Source organism: Carassius auratus, chromosome 4, assembly GCF_003368295.1.
Source record: "Carassius auratus strain Wakin chromosome 4, ASM336829v1, whole genome shotgun sequence".
Classification (NCBI taxonomy): domain Eukaryota; kingdom Metazoa; phylum Chordata; class Actinopteri; order Cypriniformes; family Cyprinidae; genus Carassius; species Carassius auratus.
In genome coordinates this window covers 16,244,927-16,259,361 of record NC_039246.1, presented here as the reverse complement: position 1 = coordinate 16,259,361, position 14,435 = coordinate 16,244,927, and the positions used below count along the sequence as shown (strand labels likewise).

At 39.8% G+C, this 14,435-nt stretch overlaps 1 protein-coding gene and 1 long non-coding RNA gene across 3 annotated transcripts in view; one reads left to right on the top strand and one right to left on the bottom strand.

Annotated features, from left to right (window-relative positions):
* The window catches only part of LOC113060741 (plexin-A4), a 214,922-nt gene extending 204,536 nt beyond the window's left edge, over positions 1 to 10,386 (top strand). For both annotated transcript variants that reach the window (XM_026229904.1, XM_026229895.1), the window contains 3 exons: positions 621 to 833; positions 6,841 to 6,991; positions 7,136 to 10,386. In XM_026229904.1, coding sequence (XP_026085689.1) covers positions 621 to 833; positions 6,841 to 6,991; positions 7,136 to 7,231 — 460 coding nt within the window. In that variant the 3' untranslated portion in view covers positions 7,232 to 10,386. The remainder of the gene's footprint in view (positions 1 to 620; positions 834 to 6,840; positions 6,992 to 7,135) is intronic.
* Positions 7,448 to 14,435, bottom strand: part of LOC113060749 (uncharacterized) — a 55,456-nt gene continuing 48,468 nt past the window's right edge. The window contains exon 3 of the long non-coding RNA XR_003278290.1: positions 7,448 to 7,529. This is a non-coding gene — a long non-coding RNA (uncharacterized LOC113060749). The remainder of the gene's footprint in view (positions 7,530 to 14,435) is intronic.

Below are 14,435 nucleotides of genomic sequence, written 5' to 3'. Positions count from 1 at the left end.
ATTCAGAGGGCAACAGAAAGGAGGCTGCTATGGAAAAGCTTTTGTTGACTGTTTTCTCTCTCTTTTCCTTTGATGCGAAACACTGCGTCCATTTCACTGCAGTGTCCTTTCTTAGTCCCTCGTCTCCTCTCTTCAGTTTTTGTTATCTAAGACAAAAGCCAAGCTGTCTTGAAAACTAATGAGAACTCTGCAGTCTCTGACACAAGTCCCAGACCAAACAACATCTGAGACCCTTGAGACGTGCACGTGCAAAGTTGATTTCATTTTTGCACAAATGGGCAGGGGTATAAAGTAGCCTTGTATACGTTTATTGTTTTGGACTGGTGCACAATTGCAGGGGAGAGCTCAGATACAAACAAACTAATATGAGATGTATTAGTAAAGCTCTCGTAGTATGGCGCAAATACTCATGGTGCCATTTCAGACTGGAAAAATTGAATCTGCACATCTAAATTAAAATTTAATTTATCAGTATCTATCTAGTCAATATATATTCAGATCATTTAAAAGCAGTCTGAGGTTTCATAAAGCCACTGCTTCCTGTTCCAAAACTGCTTTCTCATGCATTAAAAGAGCTTTTGAAAATACAATGCCATTAAAACATTCTCTGCTCTCCACAGTCTACCTCTACGGTTCTGGGTGAATGTGATCAAGAACCCACAGTTTGTGTTCGACATCCATAAGAGCAGCATCACGGACGCCTGTCTGTCTGTGGTAGCGCAAACCTTCATGGATTCCTGCTCGACGTCAGAGCACCGCTTGGGCAAAGACTCCCCCTCTAACAAGCTGCTGTATGCCAAGGACATTCCCAGCTACAAGAGCTGGGTGGAGAGGTGAGCAAGAGCATTACTATGTTTATAAGTGATTAAACAGGCAAACCTAAAGACTGTCATTCATGGTATCTGGTGGAGCACTGCAACCTGACAAACACCTATCAGGAAAGTAGATTTCCTATGGTTTGCATGGTTCTAAGGTCTTATTGTGAAGCAATTCTGTAGAAACTGCTAGAATGTTTTAGTGTGAGTGTGTGGGAGAATGAGAAACTATTTATAAGGTGCACTGTTTTTAATCAGAGGAGATGCAAAGATACAGTGTTTGTGTGGGTATCGGTGTGAATAAGAGCCCAGTATTTTATTATGTCCTGCAGGTTGTGTGTGTGTGTGTGTGTGTGTGTGTGTAGCTGCTGGTAATCAGACTGAAGTGTGTTGTAGAGCTCCAGGATGATGAATTGCAGCTCTATTGTGGTTCAGTAGATCTTCTGGGTCTACCCAACACTGCACCAGAGCAATTAGTCACTGTTTGGTGAGAGAGACAAACTTTTCTGCTTTTCCCACAATCCACTGGGTCAGAAACTCTTGAGTTCAACAATGCCAAAAAAGGAGAATCATGGGTAAATAAAGCTAAAGAACTCCATCTTCCTATATGCAATGACTGTAAAAAGCTGCATCCGAAATTGCATGCTGTCTAGTAGGTACTGCATCTGGGTCATTACCTTTAATGCATTCCGAACATAATCAATCATATTCAATCATATCGCTATGGAGCCATTGCCTCCTCTCCCATGACTTGCCCCCATTCATTTTCTTTCACCCCCACGAAACTCACCACATGCTTTGCAAGTTTAAGGGGTCTGTTGGACAATGTTTCTTTAGAAAAAAAGCAAGTTATTTATACACTTTTTAATGTTATATTTTGGCATTGATTTATTATTGTACTATGGATTTCTTTTCTCAGTCAATGTTTTGAGGAGACAGTGTCTCCCTTGTCTCATCAGAGTATATAGATAGTATGAATGAAATGCAGATGTTGTCACATGACCTACCAGCATCCCTTTCATTCACATCTCCTCTCCCATGGCTCCCATGGTACTTCTCGTCAACTCTTTTTTGAATGCTATGATTTTTTTTCCCCACATGCTATATAATATGGAATTAAGCACATTTGGACACAGTGAAAGAGCTTTAAATGGTTCTATTGTTTTGTGCTCAATTCGGCACACAGCGCTGGTCTACTCCAGCCCACCACCCTACAGTAAACAGCTCTGATAAAACTCATCAGCGCCGTGTGTCTCTGCTCACGCACACTGACCCTCAGCCTCTGACTAACGTGTTTATTTGCCGTGAGATATTAGAGGCTTCAGGAGGAGATGGGTAGCTGGCAGACGAGCGTGATGGGGAAAATGATAAGAGTGTAATCATGCTGCCAGCTCACATTCACTACAAAAGAGCTGAGATGGAGAGAAAGCTCATTTTCATGCATTAGCTAATGTGTTACACATCTTTAAGGACTGAGATCATACTAAAACGTGCCTACTGAGGTGAGAAAAGCCTTCTTTAATTATAGGTGCTGACATCTACGTGTGTAAACCAGGTAAAATACGTTCTCAAAGATACATTCTTTGTTCTGAGTTACAGCTCTCACGTTGCTCCTTAATTGGTTGTTTTCGGTGATATCCTGATAGGTGACAAATCTGTGCGAACTGAGACAGTCCTTCTGTTTTCTGTTTGTCAGATGATTTGAGAAGAGAGAGTTACAGATTAGAAATGCACACCATGCTGAGACTCGTACACTCATTCAAGACTGCAGGGCACATGAAGAGGGCCATGCTAAAATTACCCAGCAAAAAAGACAGAAAGAAAGCGAGAGAGTCAAGGACAGGTGCTGAAGTGCTGCCTTTGATCCTTTCATGTCTTCATAAATGCAGGGGTTGATCTGTTTTAGAGGAAAGAGGTAAATGAGGGACAAACACTGACCAAAGGCTGCCTCATTTACCTCTTTCCCCTAAAACAGAGGAGGAAGCTAAATTCACTGTCAGGGGTACCATGCCCTTGAGAACATGTTCATACAAATCTTTTTTTTATAGGGTGCTGGACAACGATTAATCACATCCGAAATAAAATTTGTTGTGTACATAATATATGTGTACTGTGAATATTTATTATGTAATATAAACACATGTAAATACATATATTATGTACATATGAAATAGATATTTTATGTACATGTATATGTATTTTCAAAGTATATTCTGTGTGTATGTCTCTTTATATATATATATATATATATATATATATATATATATATATATATATACATAATAAACATACACAGTACACACACACACATTATATTATATAAACAAAACTTGTATTTGTATGCGATTAATCACAATTAATCATTGCCCAGCATATATATATATATACGGAATGCTAATGTCGCAATTTTGGTTTTAAAACATGAAGGCGAGTCAATGGATATCAAACTTTGCACAAGAGTTATGCCAGTGACCATCTCAGATCTGACATAGCTTTCTGTATCTGATGCTGCATGTCCACTCAGAGACGATGAGAGACCAATTTACTTCAACATACACTGATAACGGTATATAGCTAACTGTTTTCATTTATTCTCTTAATATTTTATCTTGTGGCCCATACATAGTGGAAAAAAAATGAGAAGAAAAGTATTTCGTGTTAAACAGGCTGTTTTTGAAAGTCGGTGCTTGAAGTGGGCTTAAGCTTTTATTTCATAGATTTTTTTTATTGATAACTCAAGTGATAATATTTTAATTATAGGCCTATAATTCATTATACAACAATTTTAAAAGATTTTTTAATATATATATATACAGTGGGGATCAAAAGTTTGGGCACTCCTTGCAGAATCTGTGAAAATATGAGTAATTTTCAAAAAATAAGAGAGATCATACTAAATGCATGTTATTTTTTATTTAGTACTGTCCTGAGTAAGATATTGTACATAAAATATTTTAACATTTATTCCACAAGACAAAAAAAATGCTGAAATTATTAAAATAACCCCACTCAAAAGTTTGGGAACCCTTGGTTCTTAGTACTGTGTTCTGTTACCTGATGATCCTCGACTGTCTTTCTGTTTTGTGATGGTGGTGCATGAGTCCCTTGTTTGTTCTGAACAGTTAAACTGAGCAGCGTTCTTCAGAAAAATCTTTAAGGTCCTGCAGATTCTTCAGTTTTCCAGCATCTTTGCATATTTGAACCCTTTCCAGCAGTGACTGTATGATTTTGAGATACACCTTATCACACTGAGGACATTTGAGGGACTCAAACACAACTATTTAAAAAGATTCAAACATTCACTGATGCTCCAGAAGGAAACAAGATGCATTAAGAGCTGGGGGGTGAAAACTTTTGGAATTTGAAGATCAAGGCAAATTGTACTTAATTTGTGTACCGGGAAACATAAAAGTATCTTCTGTTGCTTACGAAGGGCAGAACTAAATGGAAAAAAATTATATTTCAACAAAATAAGACAAATTTGGCCATCTTCATTGTGTTCAAAAGTTTTCACCCCCCAGCTCTTAATGCATCTTGTTTCCTTCTGGAGCATCAGTGAATGTTTGAATCTTTTTAAATAGTTGTGTTTGAGTCCCTCAAATGTCCTCAGTGTGATAAGGTGTATCTCAAAATCATAAAGTCACTGCTGGAAAGGGTTCAAATATGCAAAGATGCTGGAAAACTGAAGAATCTGCAGGACCTTAAAGATTTTTCTGAAGAACGCTGCTCAGTTTAACTGTTCAGAACAAACAAGGGACTCATGCACCACCATCACAAAACAGAAAGACAGCCGAGGATCATCAGGTAACAGCACACAGTATTAAGAACCAAGGGTTCCCAAACTTTTGAGTGGGGTTATTTTAATAATTTCAGCATTTTTTTTGTCTTGTGGACTAAATGTTAATATCTTTTATGCACAATATCTTACTCAGGACAGTACTAAATAAAATATAACATGCATTTAGTATGATCTCTCTTATTTTTTGAAAATTACTCATATTTTCACAATTTCTGCAAGGGGTGCCCAAACTTTCGAGCCCCACTGTATATATATATTTTTTTACAATAGACGAGTAAATAGTTATCCTCACGGCGCGTCAGTTATGTGGTAGTCTAATATTGCAGGGCAAATTAGTTGTAATTTTAATTTAATAAGCCGAAAAGTAAATTCATAATAATAACCGGCATAGTGAAAATAAGAATATAACAGGCCTAAATTAACTGAAAATGCCAAATCCTCTTAATATTGCCAATAATAGTTGTTTTTGACGATAACTCTGGAAATTGTCGATACAAGACAAGCACCCCAGCAAGACGAGGTTATTGCTGTGCAGAACGCATGTTGCATGTTATGTCATTTAAGCTGTCTTGATGAACGCAGTGGCACTGAGAACATTATATTTCACACACTTATAGCTCTTTTATTTTCCAAATTTGATAGGATTAGTCCCATGAATCATTCCTTTTGTAATGCGTAACGATTCAATATGAATATGTGTATCGTTACACCACAAATATATATATATAGTAATTAACATATAAATATTATAATTCTAATCTTTATGCCATTTATTTTTAAATGCCATTTCCAGTTCTTCATTAATATTTCTGTAAAAGTCATAGTCAGTATGTAGCAACTCTGTTTTTAGCCATTTGCAGTATATGCACGATACAAGGGAATTGCCAGCATGGATTCGTTCTGGCTGACGAACAGCTGACATTTAAACGTGGTATTAATTAGTGCCAAACAAGCTTCCAGTCATTAGCCTGGACACAGAGAGGCGCAGAGAGAGAAGCTAAACTCTTTTTAGGTGTACCTGTCACTGGAGAATAGATTCCTTTGGAAAGGCCATACCTAGAGATTACAAACCCTCACTATCTCTCATTTTTCACAATGCCATTCTCCCCCACTGATGCCCCATGGTGCATTGCAGCACGTACTTGCTACTCAGGATGCTCAAGGGAGCCTGAAACAGACACGCACGCCACCGGTTAGTCAGTCAGTGTGTTGAGTCCAGGAGTTGGCATGGTGCAGGAATTAAAAATGTAAATGACCTGCCTTAATTAAAGAGTCGACAGAGCTTCTGCAGCTGCAGGTGACAGTGACTGATTGCTTTTCCTCCACACTCACACTCACTCACACGCACCAGCCACCTAAAGACAACAGATAGTGTTGCTCTGTTCCAAAACCTAGTGAGCTGCCTACAGAGACAGAATTTTAAGTCATCGTGGGCACTCACCAGGCATGAAGGCTGTTCCAAAAGATTGGCATCTTAATTATACTGCCTCATAAGATGCTACCCCTTAGCATCACATGTATCCTCCATGAAAAGGCAATCCCAGAATGCATTGACGTGTTGAGTGGAAAAATCCAAGGTGGTGAATGAAGCAAGATAAATATGTACTACAATAACCATATTTCATTCAAAATTAAAGTTTTGGATAAAAACTGTCCGTGTGCACTGTGTTTTTAAGCTTATTAGTGTATCACAGCATTAGCTTATCAACATGCAAGTTGCAAGTTTTGATGCAAGAAGCTTTTGCCTAACTAGGGTGTTCCAAATCACATACAGTATGACTGTTGCAATGCTGTCTGCCCAGGCAAAGGTTTTGGAAGAGTACTTGTATTTTTAATAACAGTGTGCTTTTTTGTGAACGTTTTGTTTTGGATGTGCTAGAGTGTGTTTAGTGTCATCATATGCATGGGTAAACATTTATTGAGTATTTCCAGCATCCTATAGATTCGGCTGATCGCTGGAAAACTTTCAAGGACAGCAGCTCATTAAGACTCACAGTCACTCACTGATGTAAGCCGCAGCTGTACTGCCACAGAAAGTAAATGGCAAACTGATTGGGAGAGGCGTGACACCTCTCACTCTGTCCCAGAAATGACCCTGAAACATGCTATTCTTATTCCACATGAAGTATAAAAAGACAGCAAGAACTGAAGTCCTGTCACCTGTCCAAGTTCTAAATATTCATTAAATAACCTGTGCTATTTCTGTTTCTCTATGTTTCTCTGCAGATATTACTCTGACATTAGTAAGATGCCTGCGATCAGTGATCAGGATATGAACGCATATCTGGCAGAACAGTCCCGTATGCACATGAACGAGTTCAACAGCATGAGCTCCCTCAGCGAGATCTACTCTTATGTGGGCAAATATACAGAAGAGGTATGGACCTGTTAAATCACCACTATGCCTGTTAAGAACATGTCCGAGATATATTATACAAAAAAATTTAAAAAACGTGTAGATGAGAGGAATATGTGGTTATTTGGAGGCATGTGTAACTGATGTGTCATCTCCCTCTGGCAGATTGTGTCTGCTCTGGAGCAGGATGATGGTGCCAGGAAACAGAGACTGGCCTATAAGCTGGAGCAGGTGGTTGCCTTCATGAGCCTGGAGAGCTGAGGACCGCATTTCCCAGAGTGCACTGGGAGATCCATCAGAAACCGAGCCGTGCCTGAGTGAAGACCTGTCCATCTATTTCATCTCTTCTGTTTGCAATCTTCCCACAAAACAAGCGTTTGCATCATATTAGCTCTGCTTCCTAGAAGAGTAGAGATGGGAACTGGAGGGTAGGCGGAGGAGCCAAGGACTATATTACCCATGATGCAGTAGAGTGGGCGGCCATCCTGCTCTGCTGTGTAGAGGAGGGGTGGCTGCCTACGAGTCCCACGTCACTGCATCCTCCATCCTTCTCCCCTGACTGGAAAAGAAAAAAACATTTCTGTTGCCTTCAAAATTTAGCTGATAAGCAGAAACCACAATGTTTGGTGTCAATTCATTCTGACTTTTATGACTATGGTAGTGTACGACGCTAATATAGAGTCCAGTTCATTGTAGTACCTTTATTAAACACAGAAACGCGAGACAAAAAATGGTACTGCATGCATCAGAAGAATGCAGTCCATTCGGGCCATTTCAAAAGACACAAAACACCTCGAGGACACTGGATTTATGGGAAAAGCAAGATCATTTATATGCTTTGATAAGAGAACAATCAAGCCTTGAGAATCCCGACTGCTTATTCTCACTTTGAAGACAGCGAGGTTTGTTTAAACCCTCTGCGTTTAGCAGGATGTGGCAAGTTAGTGCTTCAATTCTTTTGTTTCTTCCAGGACCTTACTTGACAGTGAAACTAAAAGACAGGAACTGTCTTCTTGTGGGATACCCACATCTTCACCACTTCACCCCCAGCCTTCATTTCGGCATTTATCCGGCTTGTGCACATCTAAATTGATCCTCTCTTATCCAGATGAGTGGAGGAGAAGCCAAGGTTCGACCCCCTTAGAATCAAGCACACACACACCTCTTCCAGAGAGCGACACCTTCTCTCTGTACTCCAGCGAGGTTGCCAGGACCTACGCTGTGCTGCAAGAGGACGAAGTAATCTTAACAACAAAAAAAGCACATTCAATAGGTGTCTCAGTTCACACATCCAGTAGGGGGACTTTAATTACAAAATATTCTACTCAGAATTAGCTGTTAAATGGGGAAATGGTGGGTTGTTGAAACTGCCACAGGGTCCCACCCAAACGAACACTCTGGAAGCCTCTAGAAAAACCCACACATGGACAAGGTGGTCAGCAGAAAACCAAAGGAGCCCAATTTTTAAAAAAGAGCATAGCGAATAAATGACCCCTAAGAAAGCGAACACAAGGCATTGTTTGTTTTATGACCTGCAGAACGAATCTATGGCTCTGTCTGCAGCCTCGTATTTGTTTCTGTCCATTATTCTGTGTGCAGCACAGAGGCCGTACTTACCCTTGCGTGTCCGTGTTCGGTTATTGCACAACTGGGAATGGAGAAAGAAATCCCGATCTGAAGTTTAAGGGCTTGCTGTTAAAGTGTTGATGGCAGCCTTGAGAGAAGAATCTTACCTGGGCTTAACCTCTCCAAAAGCAAACGGATGGCATGACGAGGACGTGACAAGTATTGGATGTAACTTTGACAAAGGGAAAGAGATAATTTAGCTGCCCACCTTTCCTCTGTCCTCTGAACCCCTCTTTCCCCTTGACAGCGTACCCTATGTGGTGATGTGAATGTGTGGAGAATCTGCCCCGGTCCACCTTGGGTGCTTTATTGGCTTTTTCAGCGCATGTATTTCAATTTAAACTTCAGAAAAAAAAAAAGAAAAAAGGAAAACAGAAAAATATAAGCCTTGCAATTGATGATGTGGATGTGTTCTTTTCTTTCTTTTGCTTGGAAGAACGAGATGGAAAAAGTGGCTGTCATCTTCAAAATTGCAACCTCTGTTAAGGTGGAACCTTTATCCTGACCCTTCCATTTAACTGCCATGACCATGTTATGTGAATGTGTTAGATACTAATAAGACTAAGGTCAAACCTTTAGCAGATATAGTATATACCCTTGCATGCTGACCTATTTGGATGATATGAAATGAACTGCCTTGCTATCAATTTATCTAATACTACTAGGGATTTCTAAACCAAACCAAACTCTTGTTAGACTTCCATCAGACTCCTTTGCTCTTCCTGTCAGGTGGATTGCCTTTCTCGAAGGCCGTCCATCTGAGAGTTCTCGTTCACGCCGGGCAAATGTGATGACAACCTCACATGCCAGTCCAGTGACACCTAACATACTATCACAAAACATTACATTTGTGTTTTTTACTGTACGTCTTTAATGTGCAACTCCAAAGAGTTGATTCCCTGAATGTGTTCAGTCATTGTTCTCCTTATCTGTCTGTATATTTTATTCCTGCTTTTTCTGTGCATTTGAATCATTTTGATGCAACCTAATGTTTTCAGGATTCCATTAGCATTACACCAAATTATTTTTTAATGTTGTTTTGGATATTGTCTCTCTGTATGTGTGACTGCTTTGAGCTCCCTTTTGTTTTGTTGTTTTTTGGTGTAGCTTAGTAACAGAGGATTGTTTTGAGGTATTTGAGGATTTCAGGTACACAGCTGCCCCCGACTAATGATTTTAATGAGATAAACCAATAAAATACCACTGTCACCACGTTAGGTATTTTCATTATTATTATTATTATTTTAGTAAATCTTTCAACACTGATATTTGTTAATGAATAATGAATCTTGGAAATGAGTTCAGAATTGACACTAGAAAGTGTTTCATTATTTCTTCTGGGAACTCATTTATAAAGTCCACAGAGGTTTTAAATGAGCTGATGATGATTGGATTGGAAAGCTGATATGTTCCTGGATTCCCTCATTACTCTGATCCTGTGTTTCACGTTTCATCTCTCATGTACGTTTAACCTTTCCTTTACACCCAAAATACCTGATAAAGTTTCCACCTTAAACATTTTATAAGAACTAAAAAGTCCTTTTAGCTCAGTGTTACAACAGGCATTACACAGACCTGTCCGAAAAGACTTTTTAATATTTCCAGATTTGATGCAAGATAGATTTATCCTGATGGGAGGCGAGAAAGAGAGAGACCAGCGGAAAGGCAAGCTTCTCTAACTTTGTTATAATTAATTGTATACCTGTGTATGTAAATATAATGCATTCCTATTTTGCAGTCGAGAACAAAATACTATTTGTAATATAGAATAAACTTTATTATGAAAAAGATAGTTTTCTGGCTTTCATTTTGTGTCTCTGCCTTGCTTTGAATTAGCCTAATGGGGAAGTCGGAGAAGTTGCGGTTTCCATAGAAACAGAAATTGCGGCAAAAGGGCTCGGCAGCACTTGCTCACACAAAGCCCATTCACACAACTTTCACAACTATTCCAAATAATCTATTTTCAACACGGCTGTCTATGAAAGAATACAGTCTCACTCAGTTCTGTGCACCAACCTCTAATCTGATTGGATACGGCCTCAACCTTCACGTCCACCCCTCTAAACCAGACCGTTACTATTTCTTTTCCTGCTTTAATAACACTAGGGCATTTTTACAGCCGTCATCTTGCAGAAAAACAAAGACTTCGGCTTTAACCTCCTGCTGTCTCACAGTGCCAGAGGGCTCAATTGCCACCTTTATTACATTTCATCTCATTGGACTGTATCGCTTCTCTCAGTTAACGAGAAACCGTTCCCCTCCACAACTCAACACAGTGCGTTCCCCTGACCTTTCAGCATTTGTCTCTGGGCTCTCTTGGAGGAAGGTTACAGTGAGGTGGTGATTTTAAAACCTCTTCACAAAAATGCCACCTCACAACAGGTGCTAAAAGCGTCTGCCCCTTTTGAGTGATTTCTTGCGTTTTAGCCTAGAGCGCAAGGTCATCGTAACAGCAAGGATTTTCCACGTAGTGGTCCGACTGGTTCTTTTGAAATGTTAAACCTTGCTCCTCTGTTCCAATCTACAAACTAGTTTTCGTCCAAATCTTTTCATTCCGGAACATTCCGGCAGAATTCTCTCCAGCTGCAGACGCAGTGCGGGCCGGCTAATAAGAATGCAGGGTGAACGATGGTTGCTGGGATTGACTAAAATGGCTATTGACAGCTGCGGCGGAGCAGATGGAAGCAATTAGCATTATTAGTTGGTTGAGCTTTGTCCTATCTGTCTAAGTAAACATCTGTGAAAAGACAACAGATCCGGCAAGGGCTCCCGTCGAGTAAACAGAGAAACCAAACAGCTCAACTGAACAGAGACGCTGCAGACAGCAATGAGATCTGCCATCCACGGCCCACAAAGAAAACTGAACAGCTTAGAAATAAATATGATAAAAATATCAACATGCTGTCTGCGCCCATCTGGAGGAACGGAGACGCAATCATTATCAAATTCACCAGAAATGGCCCGAAAGGTAGAGCTAAGAAACAGACAGCTGAATAAGAACACTTAGACTTCTGAGTGTCTAAAGTCAGGCTGAATCCCTTGTGGTGCTGCTCATTTTCCAAAAGTACCATTTCACAAGGCGCAGATGAAAAATTGGAAAGCACACCGCTTTTACACAACCACTGTAAATGTCTGTATCAGTGATAGAGCAGCACTGCCCTCCACTGCTTCTGTCTCTGCCAAACACAACCCCTCTAAAACTATTGATCCGTTCCTTTTCAGAGCTAAAACATGGGCTTTGACTTACAAGTCGTGTCTGCTTTGGAATCAGTTACCAGCCCGGGTTCATTTTCAAAATGGATTTCATTGTGTGTGCAGCGATGCTTAATTTCTGAATAAATGCGTGACGCTCTGGCAAATGCATGTTTCATATGAGGGGAAAAATTGATTGTGGCGCAGACCATGTTCAAGTTCTGATTGCATTATTATGTTTGCATGCCTCTGACAGAATTGGCTGTTTAATAATCTAATTACCGTTTTCTTGTGTGGTGAGATCTAACATAAGTACTATTCCAAGGAGTGCATCTATTGGATTCAATAGAGGAGTATATAATGTCTCGTAAAACGGCATACAAAGCAGAACACTTGTTTGATATCAGTGGTTTTAAACTGGTGGTTTGCAACCTTAAAAATTGGTTTCCAGTCTGTTTTGATGGGTTGAGGATGTCAGGAAACAAGAATGCTAAATGCAAACAATAAAATGCAAAGTATCATATGGTCATGGATAGTAATGACAGCAAAATAATCTTTTGAAGTCTATTTTGAATGTTATGTTAAAGATGTTGAATAGTGTCGCATTATTTTAAAGTCCAGTTCTCGCCATTAACAAACCCAATAAACTCATATTTGCTGCTTATTAATAGATAGTTGTGTAGTTGTTAAGTTTAGGTATTGGTACTGTAGGATTTGGGATTTAGAATATGGTCATGCAGAATATGTGCTAATAAACAGCCAATATGTTAATAGGCAGGCTAATAAGCAACTAGTAAAAATAAGTTCCTATGCTGAAATGTTTTACTAAATCATAAAACTCAAGTAAACAGAAAAAACGATCGGTTGCTACTTATGTTTCATTGCAACGTTAAAAAAGGGGAAAATGCTTCCCAGTTGCTGTTGTTGTGGTCAAAGATTGTTTATCTTATCAAACAGGCATAAATAATACATCTGTGCCTTTTTAGCTTATCCTTAAAATACAATTGTTGTGTCTGTTAAGTTCCTGGCAATATAAATACATACATTTTTCTTTACTTTTGTGCAACAATCAGTGCTGGTAATGTGTTAGATTGTCGTTTAATATCCAAAGTAAAATATGGGTCCTGCAGCAAAACCAGTTGAGATTTATTCGTTTTGTGTCTCATTATGCAGCTTTAGGGATATTATGCCCAAGCACTGTAAAACAACCCTAAACGCTGTAGGGACTGACTGATGTTGGTGTAAATTGAAAATGTCCTTCGGAATATATCGCCTGGTAACAAACATCCATAACATAAGACCCTGTATGCCACACATTCATATGATTTCTGCATTTTTAATGCAAAAGACTTCAACAATCAACAGTGTAGAACTAGTGTTTCTGTTTCTACTCAATATGAACACTGCTGTAATTAAATTCCTTCCCCATCGCTTCAGTCAAACAGTGGAAAGATGCCCATCACCTGTGTCTGGCCACCCTCTCCCAGCACTGCCTGAATAAACCCATCGCAAACACCAACGACTGACTGCGAATTCATTCTCATGCTATTGATTAATTTCAGAAAAGCCAACAGTTATGCCACGTCTCTGTTGAGGTCCTTTGGGAATATTACATGTGCGCTGGAAAGAACAAGCAATATTTTCTAATGAAAAGCAACATTAATGTAACATTGAATATCAATGGATACATATTTCAGCTGGTTACAAATGTCCACAGTCCCTTAAACTCCTAGATTCCGCCATGCAGCTAACAAAAACTTAGCATGCTGCTACAAGATCATTACTTCGGCCATAGCTGAGTGGCACACAACACTGTGTACGAATTCTGCATCTACCTTTGATGAGCTTTGTATATCTTAAAATTGTCTGCTCATCCATATGCATGTGTTTGCGGTGCGCACATGTGGGCAGTGGTGGTGAGGTGGTGAGTCTCATTTGCATGTAAAGTGCTTTGGGTGTCTACAAAAGCTCCATACAGATGCTATGACTCATTTATTCAAATTTCATGTGTTTAATCAATACATCGCCGATGAGGCTCGCAGATAGTGTGGGACGGCTTTGAGAGGACGCGTATAGAGGCCAGTGTGTGTCTGATGAATTGTGACCTGCGATCCAGCAAATAAACTTCTGTGGATGAGGATTCAATTGCCCGTATGTCACAGCAACCCAGCTAGAAGTTCACGAGGTTGTCGCGTCTCCGCTAACCGAAATAAAATATGCTAGCATCTTCGTACCCCCCACAACCCTGCACACACGGCACTGTTCATATTTCATCCGCACTCTAAAGTTTCCTTCCACCCACTGGGTATGAGATTAAAATGCAGAGATGGTCGGCACACGGCCGCTGTGAAGCAGATAGGTGCATCCAAGAAAGTTTGCAACTATATTTTGTTGGAGCTCATTTCAATTTATTCGCCCATTTGGAGAAGTCATCGTTCACACAGACTCTGTGGCGAAGGCTGGCATGAAAACGAATCAACAGCAGTGCCCTTCATGCAAAGTGCACTTTCTTCACATCCCTCTGCGTTAAAAGTACATAATTGTAGTAAGTTGTCTGTATGATATTCGTTCTGCTGATGGTGCCGTCACACCATGATGGGTGAGAGGTCAAGACACGGTAAGGAGTTCAGGAAGTCGATGAGAAACT